General features: G+C 42.0%; 1 protein-coding gene across 2 annotated transcripts; it reads left to right on the top strand.

Moving 5' to 3' along the window:
• Positions 1–114: 114 nt before the first annotated feature.
• Positions 115–16,850, top strand: Vps45 (vacuolar protein sorting 45). Of its 2 annotated transcripts, XM_089545419.1 has the most exons (13): positions 119–571; positions 2,722–2,920; positions 5,359–5,507; positions 5,962–6,099; positions 6,880–6,990; positions 9,420–9,554; positions 9,629–9,739; positions 10,403–10,570; positions 11,559–11,717; positions 13,600–13,707; positions 15,438–15,553; positions 16,243–16,389; positions 16,526–16,850. In XM_089545419.1, exons 1-13 carry the CDS (start codon positions 479–481, stop codon positions 16,584–16,586), a joined length of 1,695 nt encoding a protein of 564 aa, XP_089401545.1. In that variant the 5' UTR covers positions 119–478; the 3' UTR covers positions 16,587–16,850. The 2 variants fall into 2 exon arrangements, with proteins under 2 accessions (XP_089401546.1, XP_089401545.1); XM_089545420.1 differs by lacking the exon at positions 16,243–16,389 and having other exon boundaries at positions 115–571.
• Positions 16,851–17,626: the final 776 nt, after the last annotated feature.

Genomic DNA, 17,626 nt, shown 5'->3' with positions numbered 1-17,626 from the left:
TGATTAGCAGTTTTCACTAGAGTGGCATTTTTTAAAAGCAAAATTTAAGTTGCTTGTTAGACGTGTACTTTTCTTTTCTTTTTTTTTGGCTGGATTTAGAAGCGGAGAGGCGGATAAACTGTATCAACATGATCATATGTCAACAGCAATGGCGCCGGCAGTTCGCAAGTGTTCCTCTTCTAGAGGAGGCGTTTTCGTTTTTCGCAAGCTGTTTTCGTTTTACTGAGTCGCTATGACCTTCTTTGCGAGTTACATTACATGCAAACGTGACCTGCGCCTGTTGAAGTTTTCTTTATGTGTTTCTCATAGTTTCGGTTGTGTTGTCAGTAGGGCGTAGAGGGGCAGGGTCACATCTGCGGACAGGTGTTCTCAGGACTCAGTGACAGATCGAACGAGCGAGCGACCTGTGCCTCGTTGAGGCCTCTAACATTGAATAATATTGGTCCCTGCTTGAGCGGATAACTGAAAACGGAACAAGATGAGCGCCGTTGCTGCAATCCGACTCTACATTGACAAGATGATAGAAGAAAGTGGGCCGGGCATGAAAGTATTAATGATGGATAAGGAAACCGTAAGTCAACGTTTACTCGTACCATTCGACTTTTCTAAATGTTAGTTTTTAGCATGGGGTCGAGCAGAATGATATTTTGTCACTTAAGTGTCGTCAGGGCGCAGAGCTTCGCATATTTTTTCAGGTTTATGTTGGCATGTTACGTGCCGGTTCCGCAGTACGAGTTCATTTTTGGGGAGCATCAAAACGTAGGTGTCACCACTGAATGACACGCTGTGTTGCGTTAATAAGCAAAAGTTGCGCGCTAAAGTAGCATGTTCACTTTGTGCATCTGTGCACCTATGTTGTTGGCTGTTCGTCTGGGTGTTTGTCTTGAAATTTAAAACCGCTGTTTTCCGCAGTAAAACAGGAGCTACGTGTTTTTTTCTGCTGTATGTTGTATGTTGTAATTTTATGCGTTTTATGATATTTCCCTCAAGACAGCCGGCATTCTCACTCTGGAAAATAGAGCTAAACTTGCACGACTAAAATTACTTTACCAGTTACTCCATAATCAGCTTAACCTTGACAAAAATAGGTACCTGATGGCCCCAGAGACGAGACCTACACGTCACAGACATTCAGAAACATTAAAAGAGCACACATTTCGTACTGACTGCCTGAAATACTCCTTTTTTCCACTTACAATAAGAGAATGGAACACCCTTGACCACTCCATTACCCGCAGCACATCACTAGATATCTTCACTCAGTCAGTAGAAAATTATCTTCACTCGTAAACACACTTGAATTCTGAACCTTTGTTGACAACTTCCTTTTTATTGCCTTGCTATTTTTCTTACCAGTGCTTGTTTGTTTCTAATGTCATATATATCCCATGTATTGATTATGTTACCTTGTCTTCAACTAACTGTACAATCCGACGATCCTATTGCTTTTACCCGTGACTTTTATGTATTGAACCTTAATTAAGTGCGACACTGTAGTCGTTTTATATTGCTCTTCAATCCTTCTTCTTGTTCACTCTTTGTCTCCATTATTCATGACGTTGTTGTAGTTTATACTTTGATGTGCCTTGTTCCAGCGCCCTTCCTGTTAAAATGCCGAGTGGATTGACAGTATCCCTAAATAAATAAATAAATTATCGCCCACTAGAACAAGGAAGCTAATTGTGGGAAGCGTTTTAAATGAAGGAATTTATTGCTAGTTTATTACTGAAACTAGGTATGTCATCGCCCCTTTGGCAGCTAGGAGGTGAGCGATTGCTGCAGTCTAGTACATTGCAGCAGATGTGTTGAAAATGAAAGCAACGACCTCATGCCTGACACGCTTATATTGTTCGTCTTTCCTGTGAAAAAAAAAAACTAAAGTGGTTTTGTTATGCACAGCAGATGAATGTGCTGTATGTGAATGTGTAGCAAGTTTTCTGCCCATAGCTCACGAAATTTTTATTGCTATTACCAAGGCTGAACTTCACGGTGCTGAAAATGATGGGTAATACTTGTCGCACTTTTGTGTCATTCTTTACTACATGTTGGCTGAATAGTAAGGTTGGTTAATTGCAGTGTATTAGGCTGCAAACGTCGCTGCTTTGGCTACGCTTCAATTTTAAACACGAGTTTAGGGTGATAACAGTGGCATTAGAGACATATGTTTTTCATTTATATATGTTACAATGTAGTACGTAGGTCTTGCTGCATTGTGCATGTGAAGTCAGCTGGTCACTACAAAAGGAGAGCAGGTGTGGATAGAAAAGTTCATGGCTTAGGTTATATAGAATGTAGTGTTCGTGTGCTTTTGAAGCTATGTTGAATACTGCGTTTTATGATATTTCCCTCTTGTTCCTGTGATGAAAGGCAAGCAAACCTTTGGCAGCTGGTTTTTGTGATATTTTCATTGTCAAGTGCCCAGCTTTTTGATTAGACAGTGGTGGTGTCAGAACCATCACATAAGAATTTGCTTTCAGGCTTATACATCCGGAGGCACCCTCCTTATAATTTAAATATGTGTCAAGCTAAAGGAGTGACCATATTTCATTTTGCTTATAGCAGTACGGAAAAAAGTGGGGAACCGCTGTTATTCTCTTGGTTGAAAAGAGAGGAAGCTGCTTTATAGTATTACTTGTGTGTTGCATCTTCAGGCCATATCTCGCAGCTCTAAAATGAAGGTACTTTCTTCACACCTATTTGGCTGAATTGTTGCCTTTTCAGACGACCACCGTAAGCGTGGTGTATGCCCAGTCGGAGATGCTGCTGAAGGAAGTGTACCTCTTTGAAAGGATCGACATGTGTGGTGGCACTGAGCCTATGAAGCACCTGAAGTGCATTGCATTCCTGCGGCCAATCAGGGAAAATATAGAGCTGCTTGTTCAGGAGCTGAGAAATCCCCGCTACGGCCAATACTATATCTGTGAGTTGATTGCTGATAGAAGGCCTTATACCAAAGAAGGAATGTCACACATTATTTACTTGTTCCACATACTATTTACTTTAAGCAAACAAGGGAAGGGGAATGAGGGGCTCGTTATAAATATGAAAGAAGCCAACAGCCACAGAAACCAAGGGGCACAGGGGATTTTTAATTTTTTTTTAAATTTATTTTGTGGTGTTGATCAATTTAGAATATTACTTAATATGTTATCGATTAAAGATAACTGATTAGAAAAGCAGAAGAAAAAACAACCACATGCCGCCGGTGGTATCCGAACCCACGACCTCCGAATTACACGTCCGGTGCTCTACCTCTGAGCTATGGCGATGGCTGTCAGATCTTCTGCTTTTCGGGGGTATTTTATGTTTACAAGTAACCTAACCTTGAGAGTGTTCATCAGCGCCACCCACGTTCATAAGCGGCGGACGTGGAACGTCCTGAGTTACCGCAGGTGTGATGTAGAACGTCATCGAACTGAGAGAGGGTGGAAGCTGCGTGAGAACCCTCTTATGCTTCCTATGGCATCAAGGCTGCCAGAACCGAGGCCCTCGCTAAGCAATTAAGCAAACAAGGGAAGGGGAATGAGGGGCTGTGGCTGTTGGCTTCTTTCATACTATTTACTTTGTTAGGATACAACTCAAGAACAAAGCGACAGATGCCCCTCAAATGAGGCCCTCCAGCCAATGGCATCGACCGATTTTCATGACGCAGCAGTTAATCCGATTAAGCCATGGTTATTCACCATTCATCTGCCACCCCCTGTGATTTCACGCCAGAAGGCCCAAGAGGATTGGTCAATGGGGAGAAGGGGAGAGTCGGTCGATGCTATTGGCTGGAGAGGCTCCTTTGAGGCTGCATTTGCTGCTTCGTTCTTGAGTTGTATCTGACTATAGTTCGACTTTAACTGGTTTGAAATTTTCTGTGATGTGTTCAGATGTTTTATGGATCTCACTAGCTGCATGATCTATGAAAAAAAGGAAAAGAAAAATTGTAAACTGTCGTAAGCCCTGCCACCATTTTGGAACAAGGCTTTTTTTGCCATACAACTGGACCATCATGACAGGCAACAAGTAATTACGAAAATACTTTGGACAACGAGCATTGACTTAATAACAGTGTACAGTGGTGAGCAGCCTTGTCTAGAGCGCTTGGGCAGTGCGCACTTGGTAACAAAAACCGAAATTAGAGAGCAGCCCCTCATTACAGGGCAAAGTTTTCGTGCCTGCTTTGTTTACGAGGCTATCTGGCGCTACTTCCGTGCAAGCGTTGCAGCTGGACCCTAGAGGCTGCCACAAAATCTGGATTTGTTTGCAAGGAAGTGCACCGCCCGAGCGCTCTAGACAAGGCTGCTCACCACTGTACTTATCAGTCCTGTGCTAAAAGAAAGTACATATGTCATCTTGACTTCACACTTCACTTCACAATACTTAGTTCACTAGGCTATTGCTGATCAGTGCTACAATGTCTGAGTTGTTGCTGGTGACCGTTACCTGTTGAATTTAAAAGGATGCTGAGGACAGCTCTATTTAATTTTTGTTCTTAGTAAAAATTGATTCCACGGCGCTTTCTAGCTACGATGATACTTGTCTGGAGCAAAAGGCACATTTGTTGCTGAGAAAATTGGATTTAAAGATTTTCCTGCCTCTCGATGCAAACTTGCGATGGCAAGATGGAAATGCACTCCGTGATCTTTGTTTGGAAGTAAATGGTGGTGTAGCCTAGACCTTGGGATCCATGTACAAAAAATATCTTGCCGTCATTGCAGTTTGCTTGCAAAAATAGCTGGCAGTGGCGACACCTGTATTTCATTTTTTACCATTACTGGCTTATAAAAGCTTAATTTTCAGTGGAAGTAGCCTCATTATGATAAGAGTGTAGAAATCTATCAATACATTTAGCTGAGATTCAGTTTGTCCTTAGTGTCTCTTTAAGCTATCCAAATAACTATGTTCTTGGCCCTGATATTTAACTAGCATTGTGCAGTGCAGGTTTTATTGACAGTGCGTTTGTATTCTTCAAGTTCACATTTTGGGTGTCTTTTGTTTTTTCTTCGAGCATCAGTTTTGTAGATGCTGAGAGGTTTTTGTAACTTGTGCCCAAAATTTTGAATATTTTGTTGTGGCTGTTTAGAGGCTGCTTGCAGTCCCGTTTATTTGTGGCTGTTGTGCCATAATGATAAAACTATTAAGTATAGGAAAGTTCGGTGTGTTTTAGCACAATCAAAGCAACCAAAGAATCCTCAGTTACTTGTATTTTTATCCATGCTTTTGTTGTCTCCTAAACTAATGCCTGTGTGACTGGCATGGCATTTTTTGCCTCTGTTAGCTGACGCCTTGACAAAACATGAAAAAAAAAAAGAAGGCCGCAGTTTGTAGTGACAGTGCTGGAAATACACTTCAGTGTTATTTATCTTTCAGATTTTAGCAACACAGTCAATCGCAGTGACATCAAAGAGCTTGCTGAGGCCGATGACCAGGAGTGCATTCAGGAGGTCAAAGAATTCTTCGGGGACTACGTTGCCCTGGCACCTCACCTTTTTTCTTTCAACCTGTCTGGCTGCTTTCAGGTGAGGCTTTGCTTTTAGTACTGCACAAGATAACCCGTTCTTAAAGACCGTTTTTATGCACAAGTTTTCATGTGACCAGGGATCTGAATGAACTCGTCATAAATGGCACCATATCATATTAAAGGAAATTCTGTTGATTAATAATAATAATAATGGCAGCTATAGTGATCATTCCAGTGTTGTCCGCTGTAGGACAAAGGCTTCTCTTAACAATTTCCAATAAGCCCTGTCCTGTGCCAGCTGCAGCCGCCCATCTCTGCAAAAGCAGCATGCTGGCATTTTTTTTACCCAAACCCTGGGTTGGAACCCCGGACCAGGACGAATTTTTCTTTAACTACGAAGTTTCTCTTTCCTTTGTAGCCGTATGGCTGCGCTCGGGTGGATGCCAATGAGTAATTACTCCCTTATTACCCAAATGAAGCATGTGTGCTAACCCTTGGCTGCATGTGTGCAGGGTCAGCGCTGGAGCACAGCTGCCTTTGAGAGGAGCATTCAGGGCCTGGGGGCACTACTCCTGAGCCTGCGCAAGGCACCGGTGGTGCGGTATCAGTGCAACTCGGAGCCAGCACGGCGGCTTGCTGAAGGGGTCTCGGTGAGGCCCTTTGCCAAACACTGCGGTTATGGTCCGTAAGAATGTAATGCATAACACTTGATGGAATCCGGCATGTGTTGGGATTTGAAGTTTTTTCCTTTGTGAGAAGCGTAAGTGCGAGCTGGAGTTCTCTGCATGGCACATACTTATTTCAGGAGATTTCGGAAAGTGTGCTGTGTTACATGGATCATAGTAATGAGCACTGAGCATGTGCTTGTCTTTTTTTAATTTAAAGCTGCCCTCCTCAAGTCTGCTACTTTCAGAAAGATAGACTACAGCAACTTCTGCTGGAAGTGTTGCCCATTGTCATTATATGGGTGTACCTAACTGGCCTCACTGTAGGCTGTTCACTTGCTGTAACATTTTGAGCAGGACTGTGTGATGGTCAGGTACATTCTGAATGGTCCAGTACTACAACCGCAGCTGTGCATTCGTGTAGCTTATTTGCAAATTCCAACCATGACATCTGCCAGTGTTTTGGCCCTGTTGTAGCGATTGCGAGTGGTTTGTAAGACTCGTATGGTTATTGTGAAACAGCACAGCAGTCGTACCACAGAACTCGCAGCAGGCTCCGATGAATAATGACCACTCAGATTAGTTAAATACCCATACAGATTGAGCTGTCAGTTTTCAAGGGACACCAGATGAAACAATCTGCCTTTTTATGCATTAATAAATGGACGTACATGCCAGTTGATTGTTATTTTTCTGAGCTTCTGCTATCGGAGTTAGCTGCTGAAGTTGTGTGCATCTAATCTTGTGTACTGTTTTGTTCTGTAGCAATGGATGAAGAGAGAGGCCAAGCTTTTTGACTTCAGAAAGCCCGAGTTACCGCCCTTGCTGCTGATCTTGGACCGTAGAAGCGATGTGGTTACACCACTGCTCAACCAGGCAAGTTGTAATTTCCATTTGTATCATAAAACCCATTTAGCACCCATTGACCCAGCAGCAAATCATGTTCCCCACCATCCATGTTTTGTGCTTCATATTTTTCGCAGTGAGGGTTGTTAGCATTTATGCAGTCACGGGCTTCGGTAAAATAGTGTAGGTTTGAACACCCTAAGAAGCCTAAACAGTATCAGCAGCCCATAATAGATAAGGTATGGGATTTGCACTGTGAGTGCTACCACACTGTAATCAAGCACTCAGTTTTCATACATACCTATAGCGCAGAATTAAATGCACGGGCAGACGGAAAATGCAGGGAATGGCCACTAACACACAAAAAAGTTGCGCATGCACAGTAATAAATAATTTTGTGTAGCCACTGCTGCATCATTCCTCTTTTCTTACTTTATTTCCTTGTTCTTTTTTTCTACTCAGCCATGTATATTTGTGTGTGCGTCCTAAATAAAATTAATTTTGAAGTCAGCACTTTGTCCTTGTTGTCTTGTCTATGTATTCGATGCTGCATTGTTAGTATGAAGCACAAACTCACCCAAACTTACACTGTTCTAGTTTTCAAGTGATAGTACATATGCCTGTGAACAATTCACCTTTGAAGCAAGATTTTTACATATATATTAGCCATGTGGTTTCAGCTAGTGCTTGCCACTGTCACCAGTGCAAAACTGCTCAACATGAGCGTGAGCCTGTTGCGAGAATGATTGTTGCTTAGTGTCGCCATCGTGACAGGTAAAATTTGCATCTTTCGTGAAGGCTTTCTGCCCTTTACGAACCATGGAGACAGTGGTTATCATCGCTACTTATTATGTGGAGCACCACAGCTTTTCTGCCATGCGAAAACAGGTAGTTAATCAAACTCTTCTCGCAGTGTTGAGCGTTTCCCAGTTAAAGTGTGTTGCAGAGGCAGGAGAAATTTCATTTTTGTTGCATTTTGTGTGTAGTAGTCGGTACGTCTGTTCCCACTGCTGGCGGGGGATGGCGTCTAGCAGTGTTTGTGTAGTTGGTCGAGTGCTGCGGTATGCCGTAGTAGCAGTGGTGCAAATTTGCGTGTAGCGTATTGGCCCATTTCTAACCTGCTCCTTTTTCACGAAAATTCAGCCTTAAAATGGCATACATGCAATGATAGGATATGCAAGCAAAGCCATGCTTGGAACTTCCACTGTGTCGTCATTAGAAGTTGGTGGTTATTCCTTTTTGTATTTTCAGTTGGCATTTTGCTGCAGATATTGTCTATTTCGTAGTGCTCTTCATTTTTTTTTTCGCATTTTTCATTTTCTATTTTTGTCAGCATTAAAATTTGGTGCGAGTTATAGAGGGCACATTAGAATCAGGTATAATTATGGTACACAGGCATTCATGTGGCGCCGGATAACGAGTGCCCGTGATGTTTGATCCCATACGTCAGTTGCTAAGCCGAGAAGGTTGGGCAGTTTTTTTATTTTCTACATGTACACTTCCTTAACCACCTAAGTGACACATTTTTTTTCGGAAATTGTACAAAAATGGTCATGTAGTACTCGTGCTACCATCTGTCGGCAAACCAAGAAAATGCTGTGAACAAGCCCTACTCATCTTAAACTGAACACTGAGTACCAGAAAACACACGACAGGCTGGACTCCTCGCGAGCCAGAAATGTCAGTTGGGGTGTGACGAGCCTGGCTTGTCCAAGTCTGCTAGGAGGTTAAGTTGTCGGCAGCCTGATGATCTCCCGCTCACATTACAGAATGCTCATTTGGTAGGAAAACAAAGGGCCATGGTGTTTTCTTGCCTCCGCATATGGCAGTCCACCTGAAGACCTCTGGTATACTGCACGAGTGGGTGCTTGTGGCACCAAGTTGCTACTGGGTTGGTATCAGAAGTGTACACAAGCAGTAGTGTTTCTTTGCTGTGTGTCTTACTTCAAAGCATTGTTACATTGGGACCTATGGGATTTGTTTCGTTGGTCAGGAAAAGCTGTGCTATGTCATCCCCTTTTACAGCGAGCACCTGCTTTGCTGTTGGTCTTCACTGAATCATACTTCCCATTGCCTGCACCAAACCTTCTGCTCGCCGCGGTGGCTCAGCGGTTATGGTGCTCGGCTGCTGACCCGAAAGACGCGGGTTCGATCCCGGCCGCGGCGGTTGAATTTCTTTGGGGGAGAAATTCTAGAGGCCCATGTACTGTGCGATGTCAGTGCACGTTAAAGAACCCCAGGTGGTCGAAATTTCTGGAGCCCTCCACTACGGCGTCTCTCATAGCCTTAGTCGCTTTGGGACGTTAAACCCCATAAACTAAACTAAACCAAACCTTCTGCTATAGATTTTGTGTGTCACGTGCCAGTATTAATAGGGCAGTGCATTTTTCTTATATTTGAATGTGCTGATATTTCTTGGCACTCATTTTATGTATAGAAACATTGGTTTTCATTTGCAGTGGACATATCAAGCAATGGTTCATGAGTTGCTGAAAATTCAAAACAACAGGGTCAACCTTGCCCAAGTTCCTGGCATCTCACGGGACCTGAGGGACATGGTTCTGTCCGAGGATAATGACGAGTTCTATAGCAGTGTAAGTTTCCCAGCGTGATTAGTGTAGAAGAGCATTCGCTTTAATTACTAATCCATTTTTTTCTTTTTGCGCAGAATATGTACAAGAACTTTGGTGAAATTGGCTCTAACATTAAGGACCTTATGGAAGAATTTCAAGCCAAGACCAAGAGCCATGAGAAAGTGGAGTCCATAGCTGACATGAAGGTATGCAGATCCTGAGGGGTGAGAAAAAACTGTGCAGACAGGTTGGCGACAAAGTGGCACCAAAGGCATGTCTCCTTTTGTCTCCGTCTTGCTTGCACAGTTTTTACTTCCCTGGACATGAACCAGCTAGCCAGTAAGCATGTTTTACTAAAACTTGGAACAGGTATCTAACAGGCATACAGCAGCTACGAACTCTGATTTTAGTAAAAAAAAAAAAATGCCTTTAACTTTTTGAACTGTTGCTTCTAGTTCTTTGATGTACTGTAAATATTAAATGGCCTTTACCTATGGCAATTATAACATGTTGAAATGTTCCTGTAATTGTGTGTACTATTTTTTAACAGACTACCTTGCTTTTACGCAGCGTGTTTCATAAAGCATCATCTCAGTGAAAGTGCACTTTTTTTGTGGCATTTAATTTTGAGTGTTTTTTGGGACTGTGAAGAAATTACCTCCTTCGTGTTTCACCTACTGTTAGCCTTACTTTTTAGGAAATTTTGAAATCCCTGTTCATAGTGATGCTTTGTTGTGTTGACATCAGGATTACTGGTATGAGTGGTGTTGCGCGCAGGCTTGATTGTATTGTCTGCTTCATGCACCTGTGGTACCACGTTGGAATAGAAAAGAATGGAAAAGTTCACTTTTATGTCTCTCCCTGTGCAGGCCTTTGTGGAGCACTATCCGCAGTTCAAAAAGATTCAGGGCACAGTGGCCAAGCATGTCACACTTGTGGGTGAGCTGTCGCGTCTAGTTGGTGCCCACAGCCTGCTTGAGGTGTCTGAGGTTGAACAAGAAATCGTTGCTACCAGGGACCATTCGGACCTCCTCAAGGTGTGTGAAGGAAAATTGCAGTTACCATGTGATGCCTGCATGCATTAGTACGCTTTTAACTTCTATTCAGCAGTGTGGTGGTGCTAAGCTGTACTGTTGCAGTTTACATCTGCAGTTTACATCATCTCTGGAGCATGGCTTGAACTAAGAGGTGATTGTAAACGAGATTGTTGTCACATTATTTTAGTAATCGTTACATTAGGGAAGGCAATTGAGATTACTTGTGCAAAATGACATTACTGCCTGCCTTTGCATGTTTAGCATTTTAAAATGTCAGTTGAGTCATTCAGCAGAGGCATACACCAGGCTCCACCATTGTATGCTACTGTATTCTGGCATGTGTGCATTGTGACATGTTGTGTGCTCTAAGAAGCTTGAGTGTGCAGCTTTCCATCCTTAATTTTTGCAGTGCATGAATTCCTTGGCACCACAAACCAAGCAGCATGCCCATCAACAACAAACCTTGAAATCACATCTGATATGTTCATTATTATCTGAATATTTGTAATAGGCAGACTATCTGTAAGCTGTCAGCTTCTTCTTTTCTGTTCTGTACTCAATCAAGTGATCACAATGCCATTCATTTATGAATTCCAGATTACAGTTGCAGTGAGATCAAATGGCATAGTCATGCTAGGTTGGTGTTCAATTCCTTGCGTTTCTTGCTACTGCTTATGCTAAAGGTAGCACAAACACAGCTTGCTTTAATTGTTCATTCTTTGGCCTGTTATCTTTGTAATCATTTTGGAAGAGCACTGAGCCTTATACTTCCTTCTCTTGTGCTGGCCTGTCCACCTTTAGTGATCATAGCATCTGCCTCCGAAACACCTGAGGCTGTTGTCGCTTCTCTGCGTTTCAGTTCACTGAAATTCACTAATGAACACAGTAAGGCAGGAGTGCTACTTTCTTTCATTATGCATAATTTTGCTGTTCTTCCTCCTCATTTGAATGGATGAACTTTTGAGAATGCTTTTCTTTCATTCTGCAGAGGATACGAAACTTGATTGGCAGCAGCAAAGTTCGAGACATTGATTGTCTCCGGTTAGTCATTCTGTATGCCTTGCACTTTGACAAACACAGCAGTAATGACCTAAGTGGCCTGACACAACTCCTGAAAGCGAGAGGCATCTCGGAGACCCTTTTGCGAGTGAGTATCAAAGTGCGTCATATTCAGTCACTATTGTGCTGCAGTTTGTTAACTGTGCTATTAGAATTTAAAAGACGTGAAATAGATGTCAACTCACAATTACACACACACACACAAAAAATGAAGATGCACATTGGTACCCTTTGTACACTGTTTGAACTGTAGCTATTAATAATGTAAGTAAAACCTTTCAATATAGTACATTGGTGAAGTTCACCAAGTGGGAAACATATTTTTTTTTTTTTTTTTAACCTCCACCATGCTGCTTCTTGAAAACTTCGCTCGAGCATAGTCGTCAATTGCATATGAAGAAGGTACTTTTGCCGGAACATCATTTGACATTGGAAAAGGTTTGGGCATTCATTTTTTTAATATAATTACCCTTTGTGACAGTGTTTTTCACATTAGATAGCTAAAGAAAGGAGTGTAGTAATTTATTTTATTTCATTTATTTATTTCACAATAACCCTCAGTTGACGATCATGACCGGGAAGGAATAGAAATGACTCAAGACTTTGCATGCAGCATTTCTGTTTCAGATATTGATGCTGCCATATCTCACCTCCTTATGGTATATTACGCATGGTTTTGGAATCTGGCTTATTTATAATTACGCATGCACACTTCGCTTTAAGGTTCACTTCTTGAACAGTGAAGTGGTGTGTATGACTTGTGGTCCGCTTTCTTGGAGGCACCACGTAATAGCTTGCTCACATTTTAATAGATTACTGTGATCTCCAACAGTGCATAAAGTGCGGCACGTCACCACACATGCACGCAGTATTTTTCATGCAGATGACTCCTTTTACTCAAATTGCAAGCTCCATTAAAGGCTGAGGACAGTAGAATCTCAAGGATGCATTCATGGCTGACACGGATTTCGGGATGGTACCTTTCTCGGCCAGAGTGCATTGTGTACTATAAAGGTGCACAATTTTGAATGTGCCCAATCCTCCCACACCACTGCTGATTACTATATGAATGCACATGTCGCAACCACACCCTTGAGCATTAAGTGTAGCCTGCATGTCACCAACGTTGCAATCACTAGTTGCGCGGCACACGCGAGTGGCAGTGAGCGGTGGTGTGCAGCCCATGCATTGCCGACGTCGAGATTGCCAGTTGCGCGGTACAGATTGTGAGTAGTGAGCAATGGTCTGCGCCCATAAATGAATTTCGTCAGCCATAAGCCATTAACAGATCTGAATGAATCCCCCATGCTTCTGCATTCGGATTTTGTTCGTTTCGGATGATACGAATGTTTTTGGCGACCCCGTGAGATTCGTGTCATCAAGGTTCTGCTGTAGCTGCTGATTGCTCTTGTTACTTGATGTGGTAACTCAATGTCTGAGGCTTCTTAGTACCGAATATGAGCTTACACTTTTCATACCTGGCTCCTGTGGCTATATATACTGAACATGGGGCAGTGTGAAAATACGGGTCAGCTAAGATTTTATTGAAGGTGAAGAGAGCACCAGGTGGTCAAAACTAGTGATGAGCCATTCATTGCAGCTTCTCATGTAGCTCATGGAGTGGCTTTCGGTTGTGAATATGTGAAACATTAGTTGTCACTCCTCTGTTTCCATTTATTTTTGTCACTTTTTCCTAACTTTAGGTGTTCTGTATAATCTCGAGTGAGGACTGCACCTGTGTATGGGCTACACCCCCTGTTTTGGACTAGATAATTGAAAAAAAATTATGTGTTTTATATAATTTATAAGTTCTAAGTTATAAGTTTTTTTTTTTTAAGTCATGCATGGGCCGCACCCTCAAAATTCACACCTAAATTCAAAAAAGAAAATGTGGCTGTTACACCATTTTCTGCGTATTTAGTAGACGTATGAATGGTTGCTTTAGTAAGCATTTCTTTTTTTATATATAGATGATACCAGCAGCATTAGATTTTCAAGAACGTAAGCTTCAACCTGTTGACAAGTTCAGTGCTGACAATGTGCGTGCTTTCACCAAGAAGGTTATCAAAGGTCTAAAGGTTAGTGCCCATTTCAGCATCCATGCTTTGTGAACGTGGTTCTTCATTCTTGAAGCTATTGAAGGGACTGGCAGTTGTTCATGTTGTGTAGGAAAATTACATTGAAGTTAAATGTTTTTCTGTCAGGCATGGCTGGCTTTTTAACAATTTTTTTTTTAATTCTATAACTTAAGAGAGAAAGTTGCACATGTTAGTAATGGGTGACATTATGTGGTGAAGGTGTCACAAAAAGGAAGCCTTATTTTCTCACTACAGTTGACCTTGGAAGCAGAATTCTGATTTTGGGTCAGAATAAAAATGCTTCAGTATCACTAAATATTAATGTCTTAAACTCTTTGTGACCTTGCAAGAAACCTAGCAGCTTCTGAAGACTGCAGAATGAAGTTTTGCTTTCATCAATCATTGAAACAGTGAAACTCTTTAAATGCAATAAAAGTTTAACCTGGATAAGTGTGTGGCCTGCCTTTTAAAACAGCTTTTGCATTCGCCTTTCAGTATTTCAGTGGAGAAACTGGTGTCAAGCCTAAGCAAAGCAGTCTTGTTTTAGGTACCTTAGTACAGTTGAATGCATCGATGTTCTGTTCACAAAATGTTTTTTTTTTTATTATTATTAATAATCATCTGTGCTCCTTTTTGAGCAGCACTGCCAATTCACTGACAAATATGCAGCTTCTAAATGTTGCACAAGTAATCTCGCGTGGCATGGCAAATCTTCCAAGATAACACATCATATGTAGTCCCACTTCATTCTGGTTGCACTCAATCTTTATCGAAAGTTCCCAGTTCCTGCATGTATCAAGCGTCCCTGTTGGTGAGAGCTCTTGCAGGTTGAAAAATTGTGCTTAAATATTTGCCAAAACATATTTAGTGCAGTTGCTGTTGCATTATGTGCTTTTAGTTTAGCTTTGTGGTGTTACACATGGAAGAGGGAAAAAAGAACAAGATTTTTGCATTTCATTTTTCAATCCCTTCTCAAAAAAATATATAGTCAAAGCAATTTGAGAATTTGAGTTCACCTGCTGTGCACTGAAAAGAAAACTCATAACCGTTTAATTGTGCTGCAGGGGTAAAAGCTGACAGAGCATGGACTGTACTTTTGAGTTCTCACCTTTTGGGAATTAGTATACAGTGATCAGTGTACTGATCACATAAAGCAAAAGAAACGTACTTGGCTAAAAATAATTTTCAGGACAGCAACATTCTGTGCCATCATTACTTGTCGAGACGCTGTTGTATATTACAAAGACGTGGATAAAACAACAGCCTTCCACAAGTTCCACAGCCACCTTTCTGTAGATATGAATACTGTTTTGCTGGCCTTTTCAATGACAATGGCACCTTCGCTGTCGGTTTGGTGTGTTGAACATGTGCAGGAAAGTGTTGGAAATTCCTTTTTCTGGGCCAGAATTGGACTCTGCATTAGCAGTACATGATGGCTGCGTCATGTTTAGCATAATGTGCCAGCAGAAATGCAGCAACATCGGTGTGTGTCGTTTTCTGTTGTGAGGCTCTGCGCTGCTCATCGAGTCTTGCAAATTTGTAAGTGTCCCTGAAAGTCATTGCATGAGGCTAGCCTCTGCGCAGTGATCAAAGAATTGCCCAGTGTGAGAAACTGTCCATGTTCTAAGGCTCATCTGTGACCAGATTGTAAGCTACGCACATTCTGTTCTGAGGAAAATGTTTGCAGACATTTTTACACATGCTGACAGCTTAAATTTGTTGATTCTCAGGGTGTGGAGAACATCTACACACAGCACGTCCCTCTTGTCTATGACATATTGGAAGACCTGTTGAGAGGCCGACTGAGAGACAACGCTTACCCTCAAGCATATGCGCCATCAGACAGGTAACATTTGCAAGACTTTATCAGTTGTGATCTTTAGGGCAACACCATGCACTGCAGCAAAATGGAGAGCAGTGTTTTGCCTATAATATGTTCTGTCATTGTCAGATGTAAGGCACCTGATGGGTTCGCTTTTTAGCGATGTTGTGGGGTTCCTAAGGCATCCGTTAAAACCATAAATTTTGGAGAGGCAAGGAGATAAGTTCCTGTCACTTTCAAGAAATTTTGAATGCTGGCATTGCATAACAAGGCACATAACATGAAGTAGAACCAAAGTGTGTAAGCTCTAAACTTTTGAAAAAGGCTGTACCTCACCGCGCACCCTAATAGATACTAGACAGTAGGAAACGACGTCAGCAAAATAGGACGAGGCAGCTAAAAGTAAAATGAATTAGGTGTGGCGAATTTCTGGAAGCTTTATCACCCATCTTTTGTGTTTCTTATTGACTAAAGTTTTGCAACTTTGTTGCCAGCCATTCTTGAGCATAACACACCACACCGATTAGTAAAAGTGTCAGGGCTATTCACGGCATTGCTTCGTACTGAAATGGAGGCTGCCAAACAAACGGCACTTTTCTGCCGTGGCTTATCATTGTTATTGAACCTTTTCATTTAGTGTGGATGCTGTGTTCATAATGTTGATTGTTTGCAAGGTGCCAACTGGCTCATGTGCATTGTTTTTCGCTCTGCAGTGGTAGCATTCTGCGCTACCAGGACATAACAGTGTTCATTGCGGGTGGAGTGACCTATGAGGAGTCCCTTTCCATATATAAGCTCAACGTGGCCAATCCAACAGTCCGTATCATGTTGGGGGGAACATGTGTCCATAATTTCTCCAGGTGAGTAAAAAAAATAGAAAATGGTGTTATGATATGCTGTAATCTTTGTTGCTGGTGATTTAGAATGAAGATTGTGCTGAAATGGACATTCTTGAGCATGATTTTTGGCTTGTTTCTCTCTTTCATTTCTCCCTAGCTTCTTGGATGAGCTTCGAGCAGCTTGTAGCGAATACACAAGGTCGGGAAGACGCCTGTAACATTCCATTTTCCTAGACTGTGTTCTTGTCATATCACTAATGTGGTAAGACCCACACCTGAACCTGAGGCAGCATTCTTAAGACAGGAGGAGGCAGCCCAGAGCAGTCTTGCTGAAGTGAAAAAGTGTGTTGCAGTAGGAACCTCCTCGGCACTCGTTAAATACGGGTCTTTGTGACGCCGACTGCAAACTTGTTACTTTGTGTGTATAGTAAAATCCTTATCTGTCTGTTCCCTTGTGTGACATTAAATATTCCATAAACAAGGGCTCTGTACTGTTCTCGAGAACTTGGTCAACGCCAGATGTTGCCTGTTGGTCTGGGCAGTTATGCAATGTTATATGGTCGTGCAACTTGGTAGCTCGCATGTTACTTTTTGCTGCCATGTTGCCGTAGGCATGTACAGAGCTTGCGATTGGGCAGCTACTATGCACATCCGCATGTATATATGCATATAGCTGTGCCACTATGGCACTGGCAGCAAGGAACCTGCACTTTTGACATTTTTTCATGACATATAAATGCTTCTTTGCTATCTTAAATATACTGAAACACACCAGCCTACCATATTAACTTATTAGGGTTTTCCGAGCATGACACCCTCAGAGAAGAAATCATTCAAGTCATAGGTTAGCAACGTGTTTATAAACTAATGTAAAGTCTCGTGTTTCATAGCGGTGGGTTCTGTCACCACCTCTCCAAAATAAGTTTTGAGGAACGATGGGCATGGCTATTTTTTGCCTCTAAATCAGCAAATGCTTTACTTGTGGTGCCAGCATCGCTTACAAAAATGAGTTTGCCTGTACATGTATTGAAACACTGTTAGTGAGGAGAATTCTGCAATCTATTCCTAATTAAAAAAAAAAGTTGATGGAATATTTGTGTTCAAGCGTGATAAATTTTGCTGCCTGTGTAGTATCATCAGTGCAGAAAAAAGACGCTGGTTGCCACTCTGTGCACAGCTTAGAAATTTGCGCAAATAAATGTTTAATTTTTGTGGGGCACAACCTTTTTATGCCAAGGTTTAGGCATGAAGTGCTTAA

The sequence above is a fragment of the Amblyomma mixtum genome, chromosome 5, assembly GCF_055824585.1.
Source record: "Amblyomma mixtum isolate Tamu chromosome 5, ASM5582458v1, whole genome shotgun sequence".
Lineage (NCBI taxonomy): Eukaryota > Metazoa > Arthropoda > Arachnida > Ixodida > Ixodidae > Amblyomma > Amblyomma mixtum.
The sequence above is the reverse complement of the archived record's forward strand: the minus strand, read 5'-3'. Positions and strand labels throughout refer to the sequence as shown.

What these genes read in the sequence shown, in the direction of transcription:
- Vps45 (XM_089545419.1), top strand. Translation starts at nt 479, where the DNA reads ATGAGCGCCGTTGCTGCAATCCGACTCTACATTGACAAGATGATAGAA. An exon ending in ATGACGAGTTCTATAGCAGT is followed by an intron (nt 9,555 to 9,628) that starts GTAAGTTTCCCA and finishes CTTTTTGCGCAG; the next exon opens with AATATGTACAAGAACTTTGG. An exon ending in TGTGTCCATAATTTCTCCAG is followed by an intron (nt 16,390 to 16,525) that starts GTGAGTAAAAAA and finishes ATTTCTCCCTAG; the next exon opens with CTTCTTGGATGAGCTTCGAG.